The sequence below is a fragment of the Podarcis gaigeae genome, assembly GCF_964106915.1.
Source record: "Podarcis gaigeae genome assembly, chromosome: 16".
Taxonomy (NCBI): Eukaryota; Metazoa; Chordata; class Lepidosauria; order Squamata; family Lacertidae; genus Podarcis; species Podarcis gaigeae.
The window spans coordinates 16,406,954-16,434,088 of NC_139693.1; the positions used below are offsets into that span (position 1 = coordinate 16,406,954).

Genomic DNA, 27,135 nt, shown 5'->3' on the forward strand with positions numbered 1-27,135 from the left:
CTTGGAACCCAGGTCCAAGTCACACAGAGACACTGGCTCTGATGTCCTCTCCCCAAGACTTCATCCAGGAACGCTGTATGCTTTGATTGGTCAGAAATCCCAGGCAAAAAAGGGGGGGCAGCTCAACCACAGAGACAAAGCAAGCAGGTTTGATGTTTACAATCAAGCAGTATATAAATTTTATGGAGGGAAAATAAAAATAAAGAAAGAAATAAAAGCATCTGGGAATTCAAGGTTGATGAACACTCAGCACGCTTTAAAACAGATCCCTCCTCATTTGTCAGGCAGCAAATGAATGAATGAATGAATGAATGCCCGGCCTGTCTGTTCTTATTTGTGTTAAACTCACCCAGATTCCTAGTTTTCTACACGTATGCACAGAATATTGACACAGGATTTCATCACCCACACTTCCCATCTCACCTTCATCGATGAGGGACTCGACTGAGAGGGTCCGGTTGCGCATGTTCAAGGAGTCAGTGGACTGGGACAGGATCCTCCGGAGGCCAAGAGGAGATTCATCGTTGAAATTCCTGGACAGGAAGAGGAGAATTTTCTAAACCAATGCAACTGTTGCTTTATCGTCTTTTTTAATACACAAAACAACCCTTTGAAGTAGTTGAGGTTGAGATAGAGAGGGGTTGCCCGAAGGTCATGAGCCATCCTAGTGAGTTTCAAGGAACCCGGCAGGAATCGGAACCCAGGTCTTCTTAGTACAAGTCTGATAAGAAATACAAGACTGACGCTGTCTATTACAAAGAGGGTTCAAGTTTTGAGAATATTCGGGTGGGGAACCCATAGCCCTCTCCAGGTGTTCTTGGACTAAACTCCCATCCTCCTTGACCATTGGTCTCCATTGGTTGGGGTGGACGGGAGTTGGAGTGTAGCAACATCTGGAGGGCACTGATCAGGGAAGACTGGGCAGATGTAAGTGAAGAGACAGATGACCTGCTCCACAAAGTTCGCAACGTAAATCTGGGCACACAAGCGAGAGATTTGTGCTTTCTCTCCCCACTAGTTTAAGAGCATAAGGAAAGAGCCTTCTGGATCACGCCAATGAACCATAAAGTCCAGCAACCTGTTCTCACGGTGGCTAACCAGGGAAATTCGCAAGCAGGACCAGAGCACAAGAGCCCTCTCCCCTCCTGAAGCTTCCAGCAACTGGTATTCAGAAGCATTGCTGCCTCTGATTGTGGTGGCAGAGAACAGTCATTGTGGCTAGCAGCCACTGCCAACCCTCTCCTCCATGAATTTCTCCAATCCTCTTTTAAAGCCATCCGTTCAACTTACCCTGCAATGTTAGTGGTGGAGACACTTTTGGAAAGAGACAAGGTGGGGCGACCCCGGCGAGACCCCAGCAGGGTCTGGCGGAAGCTCTCAGAGGGGTAGATGGCAGAATTGGGGCGCTCCCTGATGGTGGCTGGAGATTTGAAAGAGAAACGGGGGTGATAAGAATTGCAAGACAGCCAAATGACAAGTTGCACCATGCAATTCAGGCAGCCGATAACGCCCCACCGGGTTTCTACAAACGACTAAGGGTGCTGGTGCTTAAGACAGCCTGGAGGCAACACTTCCATCCCCACTGTATACAGAAAAGATCTCAGAGGTGTGGCTTTGGCAGAAAGGCACTCTGCACATGTTCAGAAGCACCCGCTATTTTCAGAGCTGGCCAAAGAGATTTCAGGGCCACAGTTTATCGAGGGGTCCATTAGACTAAAGTGAGCCTCACTCTTCCCCTGCCCCACCCGAAAATGGGAAAAGCACCTCAGAAGCAGTATCTCCCCAGCTGCCCTCTCCTCTTCTCAGCAGCACAGGCCCTACTTACTAAGGCCCCATCCATAATAATAATAAAAATATTATTAATAACGTAAAGCAGCAGCATCCTACTTTTTAACAGATTTTTTAGTGGAAGCCATGACTCTTTAACTGTCAGTCCCACTTCCCAGAGAACTCTGGGGATTGTAGTTCTGGTAAGGGAATAGGGGTTTCCTAGCAACTCTCAGCACCTTTAACAAACTACACTTCCCAGGATTCCTTGGGGGGAGCTGAGACTGTTTAAAGTGGTATGATACTGCTTTAAGTGTATAGCACGGGTGGGGCCTTATAAGGCAGTTCCTTTAGCAGAGGAGAACTGCTTCCGCAGCTGACTCCCTGCCCTGCTTCCCCTTCCTGGCGTGGGATTCACAGCTCCACTCACTTTTGTTCCTCAGGGACACCGTCTGCAGGGCTGAATTGTTCTTCAGCAAGGCTGCCTTTTGCTGCTGCAAGGGGCGGAGGCGGAGAGAAAGAAAGAGAAAAACGATGAGCAGCAGCTGGGCCATTGCAATAAAGCTCTGGTGGAGGAGAAAGGGGGTGGCTTTGAAGTATCTCCTGTGTGCTTTTGGGTGGTTCGCTCTGGAACAGGAAAGCAAGCACTGTAGCTTACGCTTGTCTCTATTTCTTGGTACTCCTATCTGGTAAATTACTGCCTTTGTGTTTGGGGGACAATCTCTCAAAGTGCTGCTATCACAAGCAGATTCCCAAAGGCTCTTATTTATTTATCTTTTCAGCTGCCTTTTCAGTCTGTGCTCAGTCAACACTTTTCAGTCAAAACTCAGCATAGGAACATTGGAAGAGCCTGTTGGATCAGACCAAAGGGGGCTCATCTAGCCCAGCATCCTGATCTCACAGTGGCCAAGCAGATGCCTATGGGAAACTTGCAAGCAGGATCTGAGCACAGGAGCCCTCTCTCCCCTCTTGTGGTTTCCAGCAACTGGTGTTCACAAGCACTGTCTCCGACCATAGAGAAAGAGCATAGCCATGCTGGCCAGTAGCCATCAGTAGCCCTCTCCTGCTCCATGAATTTGTCTAATCCTCTTTTAAAGCAGTCTAGCTTGGTGCCCGTCACTGCCTCCAGTGGCAGTGAATTCAATAGTTTAACGACTCGCTGTGTGAAGAAGTACAAAATGCCATCCTGTAGTAAAACATTCAAAATCAAAACAAACGCCACCACGTTATAATATAAAACCCATTTCAAAAGCAACAGCAGGAAAACAATAAAGCACGCACACACACAATTTTGGCTGGCATCCAACTGAAGTAGGCAGGCTTTTAAAGCTTTTTTTAAAAAAAAATATTGCAACTGAAAGGGGCCCTGAGGATGACCCAGGGATGGCCTGAGCAGCTCAATTCTGTACCAGTACCATAAAATACCCACTCTGAATTTGCAAGAAATAAATCTTTTAGGCACCTAACACTTCGGAACTCCCTGCCTATTGACATCAGACAGGTATCTCATCCGTACTCTTTTCAGCACCTGGTAATGGCGTTTGTGCTTAGACAAGCTTGTCCATATGTTTAGAATGCTGATGTGTTTTTAGTTTAATGCTGGGTTTAAATTTTTTTTAATGTTTTTACTTCTTTCTTTTTTTTAACTAATAATTCTCTTGTTTTTTTCTTTTGGTAAACCATTTTGAGGTTTTTTTCTCCAATTAATTGATATATAAATTTCATGAAATAAAATGAATATAAGTAAGTAAAATAGTGTAGTATGAGCCACAAGTTGCTTAAAAACGTTAGTCTCTCATGTCCCCGCCACCCTCCTCTTGCTCATGGCTTACAAGAGTTCCCCTCTCTCACACACATCTACATGAACACACTCACCTTCTGCTTGACTTTAGTGCAGTTGGGTAGAGTATCTTTGCACCGGTTGTGAATGGTGACATTGCAGGCTAGAAGGGAAAAACAGAGGGGGCATGAGTGAGAAAGAGACAGTGTCGATCGGATGCTCAGATTCATCCACTAAATCAGAAAACCGAACATCATATTTTTTAACAGGCCCTTTCAGCTGGGGGGACCAAGCAGACAGGGCTTCAACTGAGCTAAGCTCTCCACTAGGCCCCATCTTGCAGTGACATGATTGATTGAAAATGAACATAGGTTTGCACAGGCAGAGTCACGGCTGGCCCTACCATTAAAGAGAGTGAGGTCATTGCCTCAGGCAGCAGAGGCTGGCAGGCAGTGGCTATAGCCCCTTGGCTGTTCCCCTGTGTGTAACAGTGGTGACCTGCCACAAGATCACATGTGATTCTATAAGTACATAAAACAATATTGACAGCCCCTGCACTAGCCCTCTGCTCTCAGCTGTGTTTGAGGTTCAACGGCCAGCCCGCTCAGCTTCTATACATATGAAATGGAGGGAAGAGGAGCCATCCTGTTCTCTGCCTTGGGCAGCAAAATGTATTGGACCAACTTCAACCATCTCAGACTCTACAATTGGCAGGTGAGGTCATGGTGGTGGTAGTGCTGCCTGGCTGGCATTGACCCACGGCAGGGTCTTCTCAGTGGCAGCTCCCTGTTTTTGGTGTACCCGTCTCCCTTGTTGTGCCAGCCAATTGGGCAGGATGCATCTGCGCAAGGTGCATCTGTCTCCCTTGTTGCTGACCTTCAGGAAGAACTGAAAAACATTCCTGTTTGCCCAGGCATTTGGTGGCAAGTAGATACTGTTCCTGGCATCCCTGAAATCATTGGCTGGCAGAACATTTTTAACTACTTTTAAAACGTATTTTGTTATTAATGTGTTTACTGCACCAGGGTGCCTTTGCGAGGAAGGGTAAGATATGATGATGATGATGATGATGATGATTAGTGGGGCAGTGTCTGTATTTTACCACAATGCGCCAGAACAAGTCAACACCTGAGTATTGCCGGAAACAAAAAAGAAAGGTTTCCACAGATCCTATGGGGAAATCATCATTGGAGGCGGACCATGAAACAACACTTTGCTGAAAATGGACCCCCCATCTTGAAGCCAATCAGGCGTTCAAAAGGAAGTTTAGAAGCAACTTGTAAAGCACCACCAAAGTTTCTGGGTCTGTAGGAAGAAGTGGCAGGTAGGGTGGCCATTTGTAAAAAAACAAAACCCAAACAGCTCTGCCTTCTGGATGATGCCCACCGCCCTCACACTGCAGCCTGCTGTTTCCTCCACCCCCAGAGAAGAGTGAAGGCCGACATCCTGCCCATTTGGCTGGCACACAGATGGCAGCTTGCCCCTGCTGGGCATGGCCTGTGTGCCAAGATTTTGGCTGCAAGGAACTATCAGGGAGAACACGGTGATCACTCCCCCATGCTACAGCCTGTTCCTTCCACGATCCGCTCGGAAGGATGGTGTGAGTGAAAGGGGGGGGGGGTAGGAGAAGGCTGCCTCTGACTGCAGGAATAAATGGATCAAGGACACACAGATACAAGAGTGGCCACCTCTTTCTTCTTCTTCATCCGCAAGATTCTCAAAAGGAGATGTGACCACAAGGCAACCATTCCAGTCCCACAGACTACATGGTGTTGCGTCACTGTGTCTCCCCTCACCCCGTTTAATCTAGATTACTGCACTCCACAAGCAGACAGCAACGCCACCATGGAAAAGCTGCCACAGAGCAAATCTCTCTAACTGATTGAAGCAAGCTGTGAGTGTTCACATGGGAAGTCCCTGGATAAAGATTTTCTCTGTGAAAAGAATGTTCAGTGCATTCAAGTATGGACCCTTTTGGTTTTCTGAAAAAGGAAGAGGAGAAATAAAAAGGCTCAAATCGGACCTGGGGCGGCGGCACAGTGGGCTTTGTCTGTGATTAGCCAGATAGCTTCAGATCCAAAGAACACCTCACCTGCTTTCTTACAAATTCTGACTAAATATTAGGAAGGACTTTCTGACAGCAAGAGGTGTTCAACAGTGGAACAGACGATTTTGGAAGGTGGTAGACTCTCCTTCCTTGGAGGTTTTTAAGCAGAGGTTGGATGGCTGTCTATCAAGGATGCTTTTGGTGTGATTCCTGCATCTAGATGATCAGTGGGATCTCTTCCAACTCTACAATTCTATGATTCAATTATTCTAAATGATGCCCTGGCAAAGGGCTGGTTTAGCATGGACATAGGTGCAGGCACTTGAACTCTTCTCTCCAGTGCGGAGCTCTCTCCCCAATGCTCCCCTCCAAACACTCAGACCACCATGAGCCAAAAGCTGAGGTGCCTTATGAAGGCCTTTGGTGCAGTTTATGCTGAGGAGGAAAAGGCCAGGGAGCCCCAAGTCAGTGGGGCTGTGGGGCAGTTACATGGTTATGTAACCAATTTAAAGTTTGCAGTGTCAGGGCATGTCCTCACTACAAATTTAAACCAATTTCCAATCTAGCTTCAACCTTCACTGTTCCCAGATTGGGAATTCTGGAAATAGTAGGGTGGCGCTGAGGGAACACTAAGAGAAAAATCTTAGGTTGGACTTAGCCAGCCTGAAGAATGTGTGACCCCATGTCTCAGTCTCCCCTAACCACCACAACCATCACCACCCTCATGAAACCTCACTGGCATGCCTGGTAAAATGAAACCTGCATTTCATGTATCTTCCTTCTCCTCTGAGCAACAGACAAAGTTGCAGGGAATACAGTCTCCTCTGTATTTCTGGCCTAAGAATTCTGTTGGCAATCGATTCCCAGGACACTCTGTGGGGGAAGCCCATTCAGTTTCACATCACTGCCCAACTGGTTTACGCCTGTACTTAAGAGGGCAGGGAAGCAATTAAGATCAAGGAAGCAAATGGGCAGCTCATATTCTGAGCTACCCCTCCTGGGCCAGCAAATCAAGGCCCTCTTGTGAGCGACCGCCAGATGGGATAGAAAGTCAATCCCCGTTTTTCTTTTCATGCATTTCTCCTTCAGGATATACGACGATGTTTAATCAGAGCCTGCCCCCCCACCACCAGCCCTCCATTTGCTCAATCTGCTTATGCTAGGAGAACCACAACAAGTTCACCAAGCTCAGTGACTCACGGAATATCCAAGAATGCATGAGTAGGAGGAAGTGATGCACACAGGAAGTGGATTTCTCTGGCAGGAACAGTCATTTCTCGGTTATGTCTGTACGTGGATGGGAAGGTGGGAGGCAGGGAGACTTTTTTAATGTGCGGGTTTTTTGTTTTTTAAAAAAGAAAATGCCTACAGCCATCACTGCCTGTGTTCACACCTGGAAGACAAGCAGGTTTGGGATACAGTCTTTTGGAATGAAAACCTGGGTCTGTTCAATGCCTGGATGGGTGACTGCCTGGGATATGTTCCAGGATGGAAGAAAAGCATAATATAGATGTAAAAATAAGAATTTACTCGTTTAAGGACCTACTTCATGTCTGCAGCTGGGAATATATAAACACAATATTGGAAAACAGCTACTAACTTAATTCTAGAGGCACGGCTCACTCTGGGACACTCACCTGATGGAATCAATTCTAAGCTATTTACAAACTTTGTGTCTGACTGTATTATTTGCATTGTGTATAGGCATGGAATGTTTCTTGGAAAGTGGTATATGAGAATCGTTTTGCTGCAAGTATTTTCATCAACAGATCACTCCCTCAGCGGCTCCTCAAAGTGCAAATGGCCTTGCCTTTGATGTAGGATTAGAAAGAGATTTCCAGACAACAGCAGTAAAATGAGTCAAGATACTCAGATCCTTGTAAGTACAGGATGGGGGAGTGAAAGTTCTCACACCTCCCTCCTCCTTGTGAGTCACGGAGCTGCTCAAAAGTTTTTAGCCAACCCTCACTCCTGAACTTTCTTTAAAAGACCGCAGGAGAAGCAGAAATTCCCCAGGCCAATATAGTGTTACAAGCCACCCCAATCTCCAGGGGTCAGAGACTCTATAGGTTCCAGGCACTTAAGCAGGTTCAGAAGCCTTGGAATGAAGGCCAGTGGATACTGTGTTGTTTTTAGGGTGGATGGTTTCATTTACATTTATATATGGTTTTGTATAAAACCTGAACATAAGATGGAGGGGCTCACAGAATTAACCCCACAACAGGCTCATGTTTCACCTTTAGTCGCAGCTTGGGACGTAGCACAGAGAAAGCATGTCTCCCTGTCTCCAGCCTCCGGCTTGCTTCCAGCTGAATCAAACACACAGCTCTGGCTACGGTTCTCCTACCTAGCGGCTGGGTGAGAGGAGGTGGAGGAAAGGCCTACCCATTCATTCTATGGCGCAGAGCATTTCAGGAGGTTGGAATAGAGGACCTCAGGGTCTCTTCCAATGCTACAATTCTAGGATCGCTTATGCTAATCATGGTACTTAATCCGTCAGACACAACCAAACTTTTCATGTTGGTGACACTTTTTAGACATGCATCAAACTGAAGCTGGCACATGAACGTGTTGCGACACACATTTTGGAAAGCTCTGTCCTGGACAAAGAGACTGGTTTGGCAAGCTCAATCTTTTACATTCTACAACCCCCCTACAGGATCCCCCAAACTCCTAAAAATATTGTCTGCCTGACTGGCAAAGAGAGGCTCAATAGGATGGGATAGGGACTATGGGAAATGCTCCCCTTGATTGATTTCTGCCTGCTACAGTGCCTAGAACCACCCCAACATTTATAAAGATCGATCTTCTCCCACAAGAAAATAATATCCAAAATACAAAAGTTTAGAAGACAGAGGAGCTCGTTCAGACACAACAGCCTGGGACTGCCAGCAAGGAAGTGAAGTCATGTTCTTCCTGAGAAGGAAGAAAATATTGTTTTTCGAGATTGGCAAGTCTGCTTGTCTCACGCACTGCTCCAAGTGGCAAAAGGGAAGTGAGAAATTCCTTCCCGCTCCACAGGACCAAATGTCTGCAGCCTAATCTACCTTCCTGCACTTGCTTCATTTCTGGAGAGAGATGCCCAACGCGGCAATTAAAAGAACAAGCCGTGAGCTGCAAGGGAACTCGGGTTCAGATCTTGCCTTGGCCACAAACTCACTGGATTGGTCTTTCAAACCTGGTACCCAGCTGCTGGTTGAGCCTGATGGGAGTCCAAAACATTGGGTGGAAGCACCAGGTTGAGAAAGGTGGATTCTGGCAGAAACCCGCACTGTTATTCTAGAGAAGGCATTGAAATTGGTGCTGGATTTTTCAGGGTGGAGGTTTCCTAAGAAGGGAAGAGAGCTGCCCTACACACACACACACACACACACACACACACACACACACACTTTGCACGCAGACACAGGGAACGCAAAACATGGCAGATATGAAATGTGCAGGCTCACTTTTGCTAACCACACACCACACACAAGCTGGGTAGCTGGGTATATTCCCATATCTGCTTCATTCATAGGTGTAGGGACATCTACCTTTTAAATAACCCGCTTTTTTTTAAAACCAAAATGATCCAGGGGCTGGAGTGGCAACCCCATGAGGAAAGGCTGCAGTGTTTCAGATGTTTCTCAGTTTGGAGACAACGCGAGTAAGTGGCCTTTGGTTAGCCACACACATGCTCTCTCTGCCTCGCCTACCCCACAGGGTTGTTGTGAGGACAGAACAAAGGAGGGAAGGACCATGTCTGCTGCCTTGATCTCCTTGGAAGAAAGGAGGGTATGAATATAAAGCCCTGCCTTGGTGACCCTGCTTGAGACTTGGCAGCCCTGTGTGCTCTGTTCATTATCTGCTCCACTCTAGCCCCAATCTTTGAGAGAGATCACAAGCACAGGCAAATCTTGGCCCAGGAAAAAGGCCAGCCTGAGATAACAGCAGAGCACAATTGGAGCATACAGGCGGACAAGGAGGCCTGCAGTGCCATTTATTTGCTTCCACAAATACAAGTGCCCCCCCCCCATCCTAGAGATCAAAGCAGGGGAAACCAGCAGAGTCCCAAATGTGGCTGCAGGCCAATTAGGAGATAACAGATTCAGGGAGGGAAAGGCGGGTGGGGTGGGGTTAATTAAAAAAGACCATGATTTGCCTCTAGAAGATCCATCATCATCATTTATTATTATTATTATTATTATTATTATTACTACTACTACTACTACTACTGCAAAAACAATTGCATTATTAATGGCCTTTGAAGCCACCACCTCAAGGCAATGTGCTCGTAAGGTGATTAAAAACACAAAATCAACGAACAAGCCCCAAACCCAGACAAAGCAGACACTCCTGGTGCATAGACTGTGTGGTGTAGTGCTTAGAGCATGTCAAAAAAGTGTGTCATCAAACTTTTCATGTTGATGACACACTTTTTAGGCATGCATCATTTCATGATGCAGTAATTCAGTTTACTAGCAAACCGGAGGTTAAACTAAATCCCTTCCAGCCCCAGGAGGAGTGCAGGGAGCGCACACTAAAGCCAACACACAGCTTGGAAAGCTCTGGCTTAGTGTGTCAGACTAGGAACTGGGAAAGACCAGGATTCACATTTCTACTTGGCGATAAAGCTCACTGGGCTAGTGACTGTGCTGGCTGGGGCTGATGGGAGTTGTAGTCTGAAGCACCAGGAGAGCACCAGGTTAGCAACCACTGGTCTATTCAATCCAGGTGACAGAGGCCTTTCCGTTCACCTGACACCTGATTATATATTGTGACACACTTGGAAGGGTTTGACCCTAAAAGGTGGCTAGATAGATGGCTAGAATCTTTAAATGGAGACACCCAGTTCTGCCCCTCTACCACTGAGCTTTGGCCTCTCCCCTAAGAACCAACCAGACCCGACTATTGGTTTCAATCTCCTGTTCCCTTGTTGGTGGTCCTAGGGGTCCCCCTGCTGCCCCATTTCTAATGCTGCGAGGCAGAGCTGACTTTTAAAACGCCTCCGTTTGTTAACAGTTTTCAGTATATTTCACGAGGAGCTTTGATGTTTCTGATCAATAATGCAAAAGAGCTTCCAGGAGATTCCCCCGCACCCGGAAAATTCCAGGCCCACCCCCAACCATTGGGGAGGAGGGCTGAGGAGAAAAACACCAAACGGCCGACTTGTTCAGAGGACCATCTGCTGGGCCGGGAACAGTTGCCAAGTCCTGTAGCCCACGTGGAAGGGACAGTCTCAGCCGGAAGGAGAGATGAGCTCCTTTTGTGCCTCTCACACGGATGGGAGGAGGAGCCTTAAAAACTTTTGGCAGACCTGTACCAATAATTTAAAATGCGCATCTAATGCAAAGGATCCTGGGAAATGTAGTTTGTAAAGTGTGTGGGTAATGGTTGGGAGGCCCCCTATTCCCCCCACAGAGCTACAATTCCCAGAGTTCCCTGGGAAGTGACAATGTAGCTCTGCGAGGGGGAAAAGGGGTCTCCTAGCAACTCTTGGCACCCTTAACAAATTCCAGCTCCGAGAATTCTTTAGGGGAAGCCCTGAGCAGATTTGGCCCTTGATGGGTGAGGATGCTCTGTGGCTACTTGGGAGCAGGGGAAAGGAACTGTGCACCTGCATGCTACTTCTCACCTCCCTACTATGCCATCTCCTGTCTGACAATGAACGCAGGTGTTCTAACAGGTTGAGGGGCTGAATCCCAACTAAATGATGTCCTAAATATATATATGCTTTGAAAGATCAAGGATAGTTATCTTTTTGAAGTGATTCTCCGCTTGGAAAGGTGCTTGGTCCAAATTGGGTTTAAAGATAATGACACTTATAAAAAGGATGGGTTTGATGTTGCCTCTGAGTATCTAGCATAGAATCACAGAATTTTAGTGTCCCCAACGGTCATTTAGTCCAATTCCCTGCAATGCAGAAATTACAACTAAAGAATCTCTGACAATGACCACCCAACTGCTGTTGAAAAACCTCCAATGAAGGATGGTCCACCACCTTCCGAGGGAGTCTGTTCCAGCAGCACTTGGGAGCAGAGTGAGCCGGCACACAGCCTTCCCCACCATGACAAGATATACTGTGTTTTCATTTAAATGATAGTAATTGCCTCCATTCATGAAAGTTGGCACTTGTACCTGTTATGCAGATCTGTGTCCTCTGCTGCTCTCTTTTTTGGCAAGGCCTTATGTGCCCAACCTGTTGAATTATCATGTTCAGCAAGTAAGCTTTGGCCTCAGCCTGAACTCAGACTGCAGTAGAGCAACTCCAAAATGTAGACTTGTGTATAAAACCAGGAGAACCAACTTGTGGGAGCGGGGTGCTGCACCAGACCAGGAGCACAGGAGTAGCTCAGAGGTAATCTCCTCCTTTCCCAGAAGGAAGTGTCCGCAGTGGGCATGGGCAAGAGGGTAACTATAATGAGCACCTGGCCAGGCTGAGATCCAGCCGCCAAGTAGCTTGGCAAAGGGAAGCCCAACTCTTGAGATCCCAGGCCAGAGGTAGTGAACTTATTTCAACCAGAGGGCCACTTTCTCTCACAGGGTCACATGCCATGTACCGTGATGGCGCTATATAACTATAGGTAAAAGGACCCCTGACCATTAGGTCCAGTCGTGGCCGACTCTGGGGTTGTGGCGCTCATCTCGCTTTATTGGCTGAGGGAGCCGGCATAGAGCTTACAGGCCATGTGGCCAGCATGACTAAGCCACTTCTGGCGAACCAGAACAGCGCACGGAAACACCGTTTACCTTCCCACTGGAGCAGTACCTATTTATCTACTTGCACTTTGACGTGCTTTCGAACTGCTAGGTTGGCAGGAGCAGGGACCGAGCAACAGGAGCTCACCCCATCGCGGGGATTCGAACTGCTGACCTTCTGATCGGCAAGTCCTAGGCTCTGTGGTTTAGCCCACAGCGCCACCCGCGTCCCGCTCATATAACTATAAGTTTGATAATAATCATAATAACGCCAGTGGTAGATGGAGCCAGACACAAGAGTGGCTGAGGCTAGAGAGCCCGTGTAGCATAGTGCTTAGAGTATAGTATTTAGATAGTTGGACTAGGTCCCAGGAGAGACCAGGGTTCAAATCCTAAACTGGAGGTCACTAGGTGACCTCAAGATCAGTTACTGCCTCTTAGCCTAACCTAGGTCACATGCCTGTTGTGGGGGTTAAATGGGGAGATGTGTGGAGCCACATACACCGCCTTGAGCTCCTTGGAGAAAAAGGTGGGATAGAAATGCAATAAATAAAAAAACGTAGGCATAGTGTCGGATGTGAGTCTTACCATGCAAAAATTACTAATAATTACTTAGTGATTACTCACACTCACAAACATCCACCCCTGCCTCTCCATCCAGGCCTGAAAGAGCCATGATCACCCTTCAGAGAGACATTCCAGCCAGGCAAACACACTTAAGGAAGGCAGAAGAGAAAGCTGGTGAGGGGTGTGGCCAGGGAAGAGGGTGTGTGGCCTAGGGAGAATCCCGAGGGCCACATAGAGATGCCTCAAGTGCCACATTCCAGCTCTGGACCTGAGGTTCCACCTCCCTGGTCTAGATTCAAGCTGCTAGCCACCACCAATATATAAATAAAGCACACTGCCTGACAATGTTTATTTACTTAAGGAGACGGCTGCTTTTGGCATGGCTGCCGGCAAACTCTCTAACAGCTCAAGTGTGACTGCTCAGATGCAGCTGGGGCCAAGTTTTCAGGCCAGGGGCTGGTGGGGTCAGGAGAAAACAAGCCGCAACATCAAAGGCCCTTCCAGGTCACCAAGGGAGAGTCAGACAACAAAGCCTAAAAGCAAAAGCCCCTCTGGGAGGCCCAGACCCAACAGCTGTCCTCGCAGGCAGATGTTCCAGACTGAAGAGGTTGTGGCCCAGGACTGCAGCTGTTCTGGAAGGCCTCTCTCCAGGCGAAGGGGGCAGGGACAGGCCCAGAAACAGGTTAGGGGGTGAGGAAGAGTCATCTAATCCCACCAAGTCACAAGAAAAGGAGATGGGAAGAAAGGAAGGAATCAGCCTATTTCAGGGAGTTGGAGGTGGCTCAAAGCAGGCACAGTTGCTCACAGTGAGCACACTCAGCCTTTTGTTCTCTCTAGTGAACAGGTTTGGTAGGTTTTTGCAGGGTTTCTGAAACCTGCGGAGCTCATTTCACCAATGACAATCAAGGGGCAGAAGCAGTGAGGCTGGAGCATAGTTTCTGAGAGGGTTTGTTTGACTGAGGCTTCTATGGTGTAGAAAGTTCTGCCTCACTGTTGCCCCTGGTCAAAGAGGTCTAGCAGTTTTTTACCTGAAAAACCTGCACACCATGTTTAACCAAAGACAAAAGGTGGGATGATTGCCAGTTATGGTGGGTGCTGTCTCATTCAAACCACCATCAGCTCTCAGAACACCCACACACCCCACTACTGTCTGAATCCAACCTAAGATATGTAGACCACAGCCAACAATGCCTCTGGTTCCAGTCTCCAGTACCACTATGCTGCACATTTCTATAAAAAGGTTGGCAATCCCTGTGCTCAGATCATCAGCAGAGAGCCTTCTCTGACTGCCCACTCAATCTAGGAACAGCTATAAGGGTGAGGGGCTTCTCAGTGGTACCCCCTATCCCCAGGTTTAGAATACTTTCTCTAGAGAAGTCAGAGGACTATATCATGGGGCGGTGACTAAATAAATAAATAAATAAATAATTTGTGCCACCAATACCACTTGAGCATCCATGACCAGGGCTGGATCTCATAGCATCTAGAAGCTGTGACCCCACTTCTTAAATGGGAGGGCAACTCCATCCAGAGCAGGCCAAATGCCACCTCCTCCATCAAGGCCAGACGGAGTACTTAATCCTCATGCAGCCCCATTACTGAGTCTGGGCATGGACTGAGAACATCCACTTGCACATTTGGGGCAGATGGAAAGCAGCAAGAAAACTAAGCCTCATCAGCACACACAGAACAACCCTTCAGGGCTCCAACTACCTGAAAGAGCTTACCGTACACCCGCATTTCATGAAAATTAGTTGCTGGGCTGGGGGGAAATCACATTTTTCCAGCATTTAAACACTAACTGTTTTAGCATTGGAGAAATGGCCAAATGGTTATAAAGACAAACATCTTTCCTGGCTGGGTGAGAAAGTGGAGTCTGATTTGGATGTGGTTCCAAGCATGAATTTTCTCACGCGGACTTTGTGTTTAAACTGGGTCCTCAGCCACTAAGACAGCAAGGCTGGCAAGCATGTCTAGGCAACAGGTGCCCTGGCATGCTGGCAATGCACATGGCACACAAAGGAAGCCAAATGAAATCCTCCTCCGTCCCTATCTGCCCTTCCCCAAGGGAAATTTAGAGAAGGGCATTCTGAAGCAGCCTATGTGCTTATTTCAGTTCCTAATGACCCATAACTTGAGGTATCGGTTGGTTGGGTGGGATACAATACACCCACACCCCAAATCCTTATTTACTGGTTCCCCATTTGCTACCGGGCCAAGTTCAAGGTGTTACTATTAGTTTACAAAGTCCTGAATTACTTGGGGTCAGTTTACCCACAAAATCATTTTACCCCATGTACGCCCGCTCAACTGCTTTGATCGGCCTGAACTGGCACTGTTACAGATGTCACATAATACTCATTCTGCATTTGTAAGAAATTGATCTTTTGCTGTGGCAGCACTCACACATTGGAACTCCCTGCCTATTGAAACCAGGCAGCCGCCTTTGCTGTACCCTTTTCGGTACCTGCTAAACACATTTCCCTATCAAGACATATAGAACACTGACATGTCTTTTAATCTGGTTTTCAGCTTGTTGCTAATTTTAATTCTTTTTTAAAAAAATGTTTTACATAGTTGGGTGGTTTGGTTTGGTTTTTTGTTTTTACTGTTTTACCGATAATTTTATCGTTCTATTCTTTTTGCAAGCCGCCTTGAGGTTTTGGGGTTTTTGTTTGTTTTTACAATCAAGTGGTGTATAATTTATTTATTTATTTTGAAATAAATAAAAAAGCAACAAAGAAAGAAGGCTAGAGGCCTACTCACTGGGACAAATCAGTGCCTCCTTGGCAGTGATGCTCTTGTTGCAGGCATAGCACATGGTCATGCCTGAGACGGTGATAGAGGTGAAGAGGTGCCCGTTGGTGTAGCGGGCATCTTTGCTCTCCTTCATCCTTTCTTTCTCTTTGTTCTGTGGGGAAGCAAGAAAGAGATGGGTTAGCAGCAGTGAGCAGTGGCCTCTCCAGAAAAGGGCCTCTGAATCAGAGGTGTGTTTCAAGCTTGCCAATGTGGCTCCGCCCCAGCAGGTGTTTACAGCCTGTATGCAGTTTCCATCTTGCCAGCATTTACACATCCAAGGGACTGGGGAGGGAGGTGGCCCCACAGACAGGTGTAACACAGACACGAGACAATATAACCTTCTAATCGTTAAAACCCCATTTAGATTCTGTGTGAAGAGAAAAACACACCTGAAAACAAAACTAAGCAGAATACCCAAGTCTTAAGCCCTGCTGCTGATTTAAGGCAATTGTGTTACAGTGCCGACATGCTCTGCTCTTTTTGCACTTGCTGCTCAAAGTCCGGCTGCATCCAGAGTTGGAAATGTCATAATCAGGAGCGCATGAAAAGCCAACCCAGAGAATTTGTTTCCTATTTCCTCTTGAGCCACCCTAATTCCCTTCAAATACATTGGGCACATAGACACCCCAGAAATGCGCCCCACTCTTCCTTTGCTACCCTCTGCCTCATCTTGAGGTTCCTCTAAAATGTTTTGGCACCAGGATCATTTCTGTACACAGTCACGGTGGCCAGGCTAACCGGGGATGTTCCTTTCACGCAAGAGCATGAAAGGAATTAAATGCTACATTCAGACTGGTGGGGGGTTTAAAAAAAGAATACTGGGCTTTCAAAGTTACAAGAATCTTAACGTTTGCCTGTTCCAAACTGCTACCCAGAGGCACAAACCTCTGTCCAACAATTCCACACACACAATCTACAATAAAGGGGCAATCTAGGTGGCTAAAGTGAACAAGACAAGCTACATGGAATCATTGAATTATATATTTGGAATGGGCTCCCAAGGGTCATCTAGTCCAACCCCCTGCAATGCAGAAATCATAATTAAATATCCCTAGCAGATAGCTATTCAAAATCTGCTTGAAAACCTCCAACGAAGGAGTCCACCCCTTTCTGAGGGGTCCATTCCACTATTGAACTGCTCTTACCATCTAAAAGTTCTTCTTAACATTTAGTCAGAATTTCCTTTTTGTAACTGGAATCTGTCAGTCCAGGTCCATCTTCCATGTGACAGCCCTTCAGGTATCTGAAGATGGTGATCATATATCCCCTCTCAGTCTTCTCTAGGCTAAACATACCCAGTTCCCTCAACCGTTCCTCACAAGGCTTGGCTTCCAGACCCTTTATTATCTTGGCCGCCTTCCTCTGCACAACTACCATCCTGTCAATATCCTTCTTGAACTGTGATGCGAAGAACTGGACACAGGACTCCAGGTGAGGTCTGACCAAGGCAGAATAGAGCCGTACTATGACTGTCTCATGAGCTGGACTAATTTGTGAAGGTTGATCCAATCTGGAGTGCGAAAAGAAACCGTTCTGCCAAATCATTCTTAGGATGATTCTGCCAAATCATTCTAAGTGAAAAATAAATTAGGCACAAGCCCCCCACCCCCAGCAAAAAATAGCACGACACAAAACAACCTTCATGGAAACAAACTTCTGCTAACGAACACACACAAGCAGAATGGTTGACCCAGCCTTGGTCCTCCTCACACACCTTTGCCACAGTCCCTCTCCGGCTTGGCTGCCGTCTGTTCCAGCTCATCCCCGGACTAGGGGGATCCCGGCAGGGTCTTGAGACTCCGAGCCTCAGCTGTCTCTCATAAACCGTAGGGTAACTCATCTTCCGTTGAGGTGGGATGCTACTGAGACATCTAACCACCACCACTCTTACCAACCAAGGCTCCAGAAAGAAGCAGGAAGGAAGAAACCAGTATGTAGACCCAACTTGAGCCTGGAAAGCCCAGATTGCAGAGATGCAGAAGGAGGAGGTGGATATGAGGAGGTGGATGGAGGAGAGAGAGAGAGAGAGAGAGAGAGAGAGAGAGAGAGAGAGAGAGACACCCATGCAGTTCATCTTCTCCTGTACCTCTCTGCTTCCAATAACCATGACAACCATATGTCTGACTGAGAAATTCCACCACCACCCCCAGCGCACGTGCCTACAGTCCTCAGCCTCGAACAGTCTATAGAGAAAGGTCTTGCTTCATCATGTCTTCATTATCAGGGCGGGGGCGGCAGGATTATTTGGAAGCTGGGTCCAAGAAATATTTAGTTGAAATAAAAAACGGTGCGAATGCTCAAGCCAAGCCCCGCTTCCCCCAGTATTTGGGTAATATATATATATATTCCAACTTTTAACCATTTTAAAAAGGATGTGAGGTATAATCAAGTGCATCAACCTGCAAAACGTCAGGCTGGCTGACCAGAACACCTGGGCTGCCTGCCTTGCAAAAAAACAAAAACAAAAGTGTTTTCCTTCTGTCTACAAGGGGGCGAGCTGGCTTGCAAAGGGACCAAAAGGGGGGGGGGCACATGCACAAAAAAGGACAACAAACAGGGACAAAGATTTGTATTAAAATTCATGCATGCTAATGTATATGCATATATGTATGTTTGGTGCACATGCTTCTTCTCCCCCGTCTGTCCTCACAACAACCCTGTGAGGTAGGTTCGGCTGAGAGTGAGGGACGGGGCCCAAGGTCACCAAGAGAGGTTCACAGCCAAGTGGGGATACGAACTGTGGTCTCCCAGGTCCCAGTTCAACACTACAGTCATTTATGGCATTTATATCCCACAATCTTCTAGGGGTGGAGGCCCTGTTTGTTGAAGCAAAAGGTTATCGCAGCACATTGAGGGCTAAAGACCAGTACAGTACAATCCAACAGTGTCTACTCAGTAGTAAACCAATTCTTTAAAAAAAAATCTCATAAAACCTTGTCAGTATTTAAATGCAAATTATCTTAACGAACACATATTTGTGTGCAGTTTTGACAAAGTACAAGTTGGACAGGTTTGCCTTTAAATGCAAACTGGCTCATATCTGTCCCTGATTCCTTGCTGGGACTAGTGTGTGTCTGCTGAGCCCCAGAGCCCTCCTCTTGCACAGATTTTGAGAACTGACATTGTGCAACATCATTCCCTGTGATTGACAGGCAGAATGAAGCTTTTTGATTGGCCAGGCCAAGTAGAAATACTGGGATCCTGATCTTACGCACTTCAGATTCTGGGGGAGGTTTCAACTTGGGGATTTTGGAACAGGTCCTACCTGGCTCGGATAACTTGAAGAAGTGGAAACTGACCCAAACAGAGGGAAAGGCAGAGGGGGCGCAATTTCAAAACCGGGAAAGCTCAACCTGGAAAACTGGAGCTCTGCTGGCAGGCTTTTGCCCGACAATCAAACTGCAATACTGGGGAGCCCATCAAAGGTCAGCCTAAATATGGCCAAAAATGCAGATGGAAGAGTGAGAGGGTTGAGGGCCTACAGGCCCTGTGACCTGCTCGGGGCATAGCCAGGCAACTGGGTTGCCATGGCAGCTTCCCTTGAAAAGGGGAAGTGAGACAGGGACTTCCTGTTGCCAAAGCTTTGAGCAAGAGGCGCAATCAGAGGCTTGGCTATTTTTGACTCAAGAGCCACCCTAGCCTCACGTGTCTGGGGTGGTGGGGTGGTGGCAGGCACTGCTGCATTGCACATTTTATTGGGAAACAGAGAGGCTGGCACAGAGCGGTTGTCTTTGGCAGGGATGCCACATCCGAGGCTTTGCAACATGATCAGAACCGATTGCATAGAAGGCACCGGTGCGCTCTTAAATTTGCTGAGCCATCTGTGTGTCCAACAGCAATTTAAGGCTGCTGGGTCACTGTCTCCTTGGTTCCATAAGTTCTCCCCTGGTGCCCCCTACCCTATAAAAATAATAATACGCAGAATAGCATATTTTGCACAACCCACTAGGGGAGTGATGCTTGGGGAGTGGCCCAGCTGCGCCCCTACCTGGAGAGGGGCAGCCTAACTTCTGTTGTCTGTGTTCTGGTAACCTCTAGGTTAGATTACCGCAACACATTATATGGGGCTTGGAAACCAGTGGTTTAAGGCCTGCTTTTAGCACACCAGCAACACTGCACTAGAGGTCTGAAGGTCGTCCCTTTGAGTGTGCACTGCAGAGAAGGCATTTCAAGACACACACTCACTTCCCTCGGCCGCAGGGCCTCACTGTCATGTGTGGCTTGAGAAGGGAAGGATCAGTAAAGGCAGACATTTCATAAGTAACTCTGATAGGCTTCCTAGGAACCCACTATTTAGAAACCAGCAGGCGACACTGTCACAAGGGAAGCAGATTGGGCAATTTCCTGGTTAGTCTGGTGAGGCAGAGCAGATGAGCTGGATTGCAAAGTCTTTGCTTCTGAGAATGAGAGAGGGTCCTGGGAGCTGAAGGGTGGTCCTTGTCAGATTGGGGGTGGAGCATGGTGGGGCAGGGCTGGGGCTGGTGATGTCTGGCAGGGGCACAGGATGGGGCACGACTGTGCCTGGCACTTCTAAGGGTGAAGCTTGATGGACACCCCAGAGCAGAAGGAAGATAAGCTCATCCACCAAATCAGAATTCAGCCTGCACTCTTGACCTGGGGTCCTGAGGTTTTAGGGCTTCCTTTGGTGGAAAGCAGTGCCCCCCGAGGAGGAATACCCTGGAGGGGGCGCTCAGAGGTGTGGGGGGGCTGGGGGCACAGGTGGATTTTTTTAGACGGGGCGCAACTAGACACCCCCTCCCCTTATTAGAGCCTGGTTCCAGCATGCAACAAGCTTTCTCAAGTCAGGTCTGACCCGGGGACAGAGGAGAGGCGGTGGCAGCAGCGTTGCCAGGGCGGTGCCCCTCTGCTGCACTGAGCTGTGCACACGAGGGAACAGCCAGCTCCCTTGCGCCTAGCCACAGCTCTGCTCCTTTGTCAGCCCTGACCCGGGAGGAGAGTCGCAGTACAGCATTGCCTCCCCTCTCCTTGGCGGGCAGCATTCTCAAGCCCAGCCCAAGTGGTGGGAGCATACGCTCTACCACTGGGGGCACTAGAGGCGGGGGGGGCAGGTGCCGGAGGTGTAAATGACTTTCAGGCTTGAAAAGCCAGTATCACTGCATCAAGTTCATCTTTTTTGTTGAATTAAATAAACTGAATAGGTTTTTTTTTTTTTTTAATAATTTTACAATGATTGTTACTGTTTGCATTTTATTGTGTTGCTATCTCCTTTAGTGGGTTGTGCAAACCGCTATTTTGAATAATGCTTTTTATAGGGATGGGAGGCACTGTGGATGAGTTTATGGAACCAAGGGGGCGGTGGCCCGAAAAGGTTTGGGAACCACTGCCTTAGATAAAGGGGAACTTTAAGCCTGGGTGGTCAACCTTTTTCCAGCCTCATTCACTCTTGGGCAACCCTCTGGGGGCCACACACCAATGCTGGGTGTGGTCAAAAGTGGAAGCATGTGCCCATCTCTCTCATGCACACGGTCCCTCCTCTCATCTGCTAAGTGCAGATCAGTTGATGAAAAGGGGCTTATCTTACCCCCTCTCTACTCATCAAATGGACAATCTGATGGGGCAATTTGGGTTGTGAGGACAAAGCGGGGAGGGGAGAACCATGTACAACACCTTGAGCGCCTTGGAAGAAAAGGTGGCCTATAAATGTAACAAACAAACAAATTGCTTGGTGTTTTCTACACTGATGGACAGTGTCTCTCCAGGGCTTTTGATGGGGAATTTCCCCAGTCCTACCTAAAGATTTTGGGGAATGAACCTGGCACTTGTTGATGCAATCCATGTGCTCTACCACTAAGCCATGGCCTTTGCAAAGTCTTAAATTACAGTCTCAGGACAAGAAGGGTTTGAAATTTAAATATGCTTCTTTGCTGCTTGTTTGGTTCCAAAGGAGATATGAGGCTCATTTGCAGAGAAGATGCCAAGTTTGGTGTCCTCTATCTGCCCAGGCCAAGCAGACAGACAAAGGGAGCCTTGTTCTCTGTTGCATGCCTACAGAACCTCTGCCCTGAGAGGAGCGAGCCTGTCTGCCCCTCTCAGCAGAGACAAGCTTCGGGTCTCCAGAGCAGCAGCAGGAGGGAGTTCAGCAATACAAATATGTTATTCTGTACTGTTTGGGCAGCAGCCAGAAGGCAGGAGCGATTGCGGCATCAAGCGAGAGGAAGCTGGCTAGATAATCTAAAAAAACAGAGAGAGAGATCAACCTACCACTCCCTTCTACACTGCAACTGCTTGAAAATCTCAGTTGCCTGGAGGCTCTTTGGGATGGATTTGTGGAAGACAGGAAGGCGGCGAGTATTTATAAAACGTTTCTGCAAATCCAAACTCTGCCATACAAGTTTGGTGCAACGGCCCATGCAGCAACCAAGTGGAGCAGCCCTGTTTGTACAGCTGGGGGAACAAAGCCTGAGATGTAGATGATGATTATTTTTAAATATAGTGCCCTCCATCAAAGTACATAATGCTTTGCAGCAGCCTTTGCCAAAATGCTGCCCTCTGGGTGTTTTTGACTCCAGCTGGCTGGGTGTCACGAGCTCCTTGGAGACTTTTTGGTAGGGCTGGTCAGACAGGGAAGAGATTGGGATGGGAATATGGAGCTGGACCCTCAGGGAGGGGGCCCAGGGGCCTGGGAGGCATTGATCGGGATGCTGGGGGGGGGGGCAAGTGGGATGTCTGATGAGAGGCAAAAATCCTTCCAACACCAGCTCACCATTCCTGGCCAGTTTTAGCCATGCATGGGGGCAGGGAAAATACCCGCCTCACTCCAAATATCAGGATCAGTTGGACCTTGAGCAAAACCCACCAACTGGATTCTCCAAAAGCAAGGAGGTAGTCTAGAGTTTCTTGCCCCCCTCATCCAGGAGTTCTAATACAAAGTGATCCAGGCAGGGAGCCCATACTGTCACAGAGACCCACAGCTACCCCCCCTCAGTGAATGTATGCAGGAGGGGGTTTATCACTGCCTCTCAGCTCATCAAATGATCAATATGAAATGGAGAGGGAGCTTCACCCATCCCAGTGCTGTGTCTACTTTAATTTTTCTTCTTCAATGCTGCTACCCCAGCCAAAATGGATGGAATGGTGAGAGATCAGAAAAACCTGCTTGGGAGTGGAGTAGGGGCTGGGTTAGCCCCATCCCAACAGACAATTAGCCACCCCTGACCTTAAGGGGGGAAACTCCCAATATGATACAGGCAGTAGAAATATATACTTTTAGGCAAACTGAAAAATTTGGGTATCCAAGTGAGAAGCACCCTTCCCCCCCCCTTTCTCTCCCCTCCCCACAAACCAAGCCCACTCTGATTTTGTATAATCTGCTTTAAATGGGGCCAAGCAGCTGGAAGCTTCTTAAGCGTTAACCCCACTGAGCCATGGGGATGGATTTCCTTGCAGCACTTGGGCACCTCTCAAGGCAAGAGAAGATGTGCTTGTCCTTGTCCAGCACTCCACCCTGCTCTGCCCACTGCCTCAAGGGAAGAGCTGAGATTTCAGGATTGCGGTGAATATTGCTAAAGCAGGGCTGGCAAGGCACAGAGTTGCTGCCTTGTTGGTCCCACAGGGTGGATGATACAAAGGAGCATACATGGGGTGGAAAAGGACATCTTTGGCTGAAGTGTAGTTGTTAGTGTGTGGGCCCAGAACCTAGAAGACCAGGGTTCGAATCTCCACTGGGCCATGTACCTTGGACTAGTCAATGTCTCTCAGCCTAGTCTACCTCACAGGGTTGTCATGCAGATGAAATGAGGAGGAGGAGAACCATGTGCATGCCACCTTGAACTCCTTGTGGGGGGAGATGGGATATGAATGCAATAAGCAAATAAATAAGAGCATGCATACTTTTGAGTTTCACAGACCTTTTCTGGGGAAAGAGCAGTTTCAAACACCTTTCTACCAGTGATTCCTTTCTGCCACTAGTTTAACGTCACCAGTCACACAGGCTTGCAGTCTAGGACCCCCAGCACTGCCCTTGCAGAGGATAGCAGCATGTGGTTACTTTGAGCAGCAAAAACGTTGTCTCTTTCACTGCCCTGTCTTGGTGCGGACCAAGCCCTAAATCAGTCTTCGCTAATTTAGTGCACTCATCAGCCCCATCCAGCCCAAAACATCTGGAAGGCACCATGCTGGCAAAGGCTACCCAAAACTATTTCATAATGTCTCCTCAATTGGTACTTTTTGCCCCAAAGCAGAGCCTGAGCACTGGCGGCTTTCAGTTTTTGCAGACAATTGAGCAGCTGTGGGTTGAATGAGAACAGCCAGATTCTCAGTTTGTGTCCATCCCAACTTCCTCTCCTCTTAGCTGGTCTAGCCAGAAGGAAAGGAGCTAGGAAAAGAGGCAGGGGCTGTCAAATCTGTTCCCCCCATCCCCAGAACTTTGCTTGGTTTGTGGGGGAAGGGGGGATAGGCTGGTTGGCTGGCATCGTGCCCGGTTTACAAATCTAGATTTAATGGGTGCAAAGCTGTAGAGCCTCGGATAAAGCCTGCTGAAGATGTGACCCACTTTTTTCTTTCTTTTTAAGAATACTGAGGCTCTCTGAGCTGATGGAGAAGAATCAACTGGGGGGGTGGGGGTGGGAAGTAGGTGCCAGGGCTCAAATTAAGCCCCCACCCATCTCAACAGCTGGAAAATATCTAGGCTGAAAGCACAAGCACCATCAGCCTGATCTCAGTGCAGCAATAGGCTACATCAGTGGTTCTCAACCTTTCCCCCCGCTCTGGATCATTTTGAAATAGTCAGGAGTCTTGGCAAGCCCACCAGCATTGGCATAACTGCCAAAATGAGTACTGTATTATGAAAATCATGGGTCCTAGGTCAGGGGCTTCAAAGGGAAAAGCTGTAGCTCAGTGGTACAGCTTCTACTACTGTATGCAGGAGGTCTCAGCTTCAAACCCTACTGGCACTTTCAGGTAGGGCAGGACGGTGCTGCAGAGAATGGGTTTGGGTCCTGGTGAAAAATGGAAGGGGCCCCCCAGCATGGGCAGACGAGCTAAACATATTTACATGGGATATAAAATAAATGCATGATCTAATTTTAATAATAATAATAATAATAATAATAATAATAATAATATTCATACCTGTTGAGAATATTAAGATCCTAATGACTAATATCAATAACATAAGCACCCACACAAACATTACTGAACTATCCATACACTTAACCATTAAACAACAACTTTGTTGTGTTCACACGGTGTTTGCTTATGAAAACACACAAATGAGACTGCGCATCATAAAATGAGACTGCACCATTATACTGTCAAAGAGCAGGAGCGAAAGTTCGCAGAAAGTTGGAAATACTCAGAAATGCTCAGTTCGTGACACAAGTTCCCAAGCCATTATTCAGAATTGTGCATGCATTGAACATAGTGCATAGGTTTTGTTAACAATTTCATGAAACATATGCAAGAGAGTTGGGCCCCGGGACCCCTTCTGGACCACTGGGCCTGGTAATTTGTACCCGCTTTCCTGCCTCTCATAAGCCCTGGGACTGGAGGAGACTCCTGCCTGATAAACCTGGAGAGCTACTGTCAGTCAGTGTAGACAATATTGAACTAGATGGACCAATGCCCTGAGTACCAATGAGTAGGCAGCTCCTATATTGCTGGCTTGTTGAATACAGAACTATCTGAGCACCAGAGCACTCTCCCCACCTGCAGTTTCCTACAACTAATATTCAAGAGCACTGACTACCCCTCCTGATCTAAATCATGGGTGGGGGCAAAGGGAAGATTGAGTAGCTAGGAATGGCTGCAACAAGAGCGTCCGAGAACACGGGCACTTGAGATGTTACCACAGAGACACATGAATTGTGGGCAGCAATTTCTGAGCTGCCTGAATAACAGTCCTAAAAGCTTAAGAGGTTCTAAATGTGGGGCACCCTGACCAGAAGCATTCAGTGTTTATGGTGCTATATTAATCTTGGTATCATGCAGCCCCGCAACCTGGGACAGAAGAGGCAGAGGCCGGTGTTTTGGATATGAGGAGAGAGGGGGCCGATCTGGCTGTCATTTGGCCCCTTCCTTCTCTCTGCCTCTTCCTCTTCTCCCCTCCTCCACTCTAACAGAGCATGGGAGCTCCCTGGGGCAGGGACCATGGCTCCTTGGCTGCTTTCTAGAATGCTTATCAAGTCATAAAAGGTAGTGACAAGCCTTGCCTTTTCTTTTTTTTAAGGACAATTAGAAACAGTCAGTAACTCACAAAGGCTTTACATAAATCAAAGTCTTGGGGGGGGTAATGGGGGAGAAGGGAAGCCCCCGGAGGATAAATGCTCTGGCTTTGGTGGGGGGAGGGGAGGGGAGGGTTAAAGGTCACATGCCCCACATTCACCCATGCATGGCTGGGCAAGAGAGATTCAATTCCAGGGAGGTGTTTTAGTGGTGGTAGGGACAGTGGAATTATACCAGGTGCTGACAGCCTGAAAGCCTTTAACAAAGCATCCTATGAAGAAAAATCTGGCATTTCAGCCTAGAGATGCCAGTCCTGGGCTCCTGCAATGTGAAGGGGGCGATAGAGGCCATCTAGGCCGACCCTCTGGCCCAAAGGCAGGATCACAAACCCCCTCCTGCGTTTCCATCCCCAGGCAATCTGACACAGACCTACCCAAGCCAACCCTGGAAATGAGCAGAATTAGAAGCATTTCAGGCAGTTTCAGGTCACCATTGGGATAGCTGTGGCTACCTGAATTTGTTGTGGCCACCTCCACCTTCAAACCAGACAGCTGCATGCTGCTGTTGCAAGAATACTTTTTTGCACACCTGGCCACACAGAAATGCAGATTTGCTGTGCTCTACAAAGCAGCTTGATCTTGTGTGTGTCAATGGTGCAAAGGGGGAGGGGAAAGGACACCCAATTTCAAATGCCTCCCAAGAGGTTGTTGCACTGTTTGCCACACAGCCCCACCTAAACTAACTAACACACTCTCTCTCTCTCTCTCTCTCTCTCTCTCTCTCACACACACACACACACACACACAGAGAGAGAGAGAGAGAGAGAGAGAGAGAGAGAGAATGGCCACTCCTTGCTGTTTGTCCCCGCTATCTGGTATCCTTGGATACACTGAACATGGAGGTTCCATGTAGGAATCAATAGCTGTCTGTAGGTGGTCATTTATTATCCAGGGAGCATTATCAGTGTACATTTACAAAGTCAACAAAAGCAAGAGTGAAAGCTCCATGCTCCATGGGGCCTACAGTGTCTCATTTCAATGGTGGAAGATCCAGCAGAGAGGGAAGGGGCAAATGTGTCTCCCCTAATCCTTTCTAAAACAAAACACTTGACCATCTAACCATTCGGCAGCAAATATGTATTTAAGAAAACACACACGCTGCTGCATGAGCACACACAAACAAATCAGCACAGCTCTAAGGTTTACTCCCTGTCCTGTGCTCCTACTATGCTCTGCAAGAAGCCAAAGCAGCAGCATCATACAGAGGACTAGCCTCTTTCTGAATCTAAAGCATCAGTGCCAATCTTGCAACAGCA

General features: G+C 47.8%; 1 protein-coding gene across 11 annotated transcripts in view; it reads right to left on the reverse strand.

Annotated features, from left to right (window-relative positions):
* ARHGEF2 (Rho/Rac guanine nucleotide exchange factor 2) overlaps positions 1-27,135 on the reverse strand; it is a 110,979-nt gene that overhangs the window by 15,331 nt on the left and 68,513 nt on the right. For 10 of the 11 annotated variants that reach the window (XM_083716423.1, XM_083716425.1, XM_083716424.1 and 7 more), the window contains 5 exons: positions 15,606-15,750; positions 3,643-3,710; positions 2,198-2,261; positions 1,291-1,420; positions 424-533 (listed from right to left, as the gene is read on the reverse strand). In XM_083716423.1, the coding sequence (XP_083572549.1) occupies positions 424-533; positions 1,291-1,420; positions 2,198-2,261; positions 3,643-3,710; positions 15,606-15,750 (517 nt within the window). Of the gene's footprint in view, positions 1-423; positions 534-1,290; positions 1,421-2,197; positions 2,262-3,642; positions 3,711-15,605; positions 15,751-17,352; positions 17,770-27,135 lie in introns of those variants that run through there. The other variant, XM_083716426.1, reaches the window with a different exon arrangement.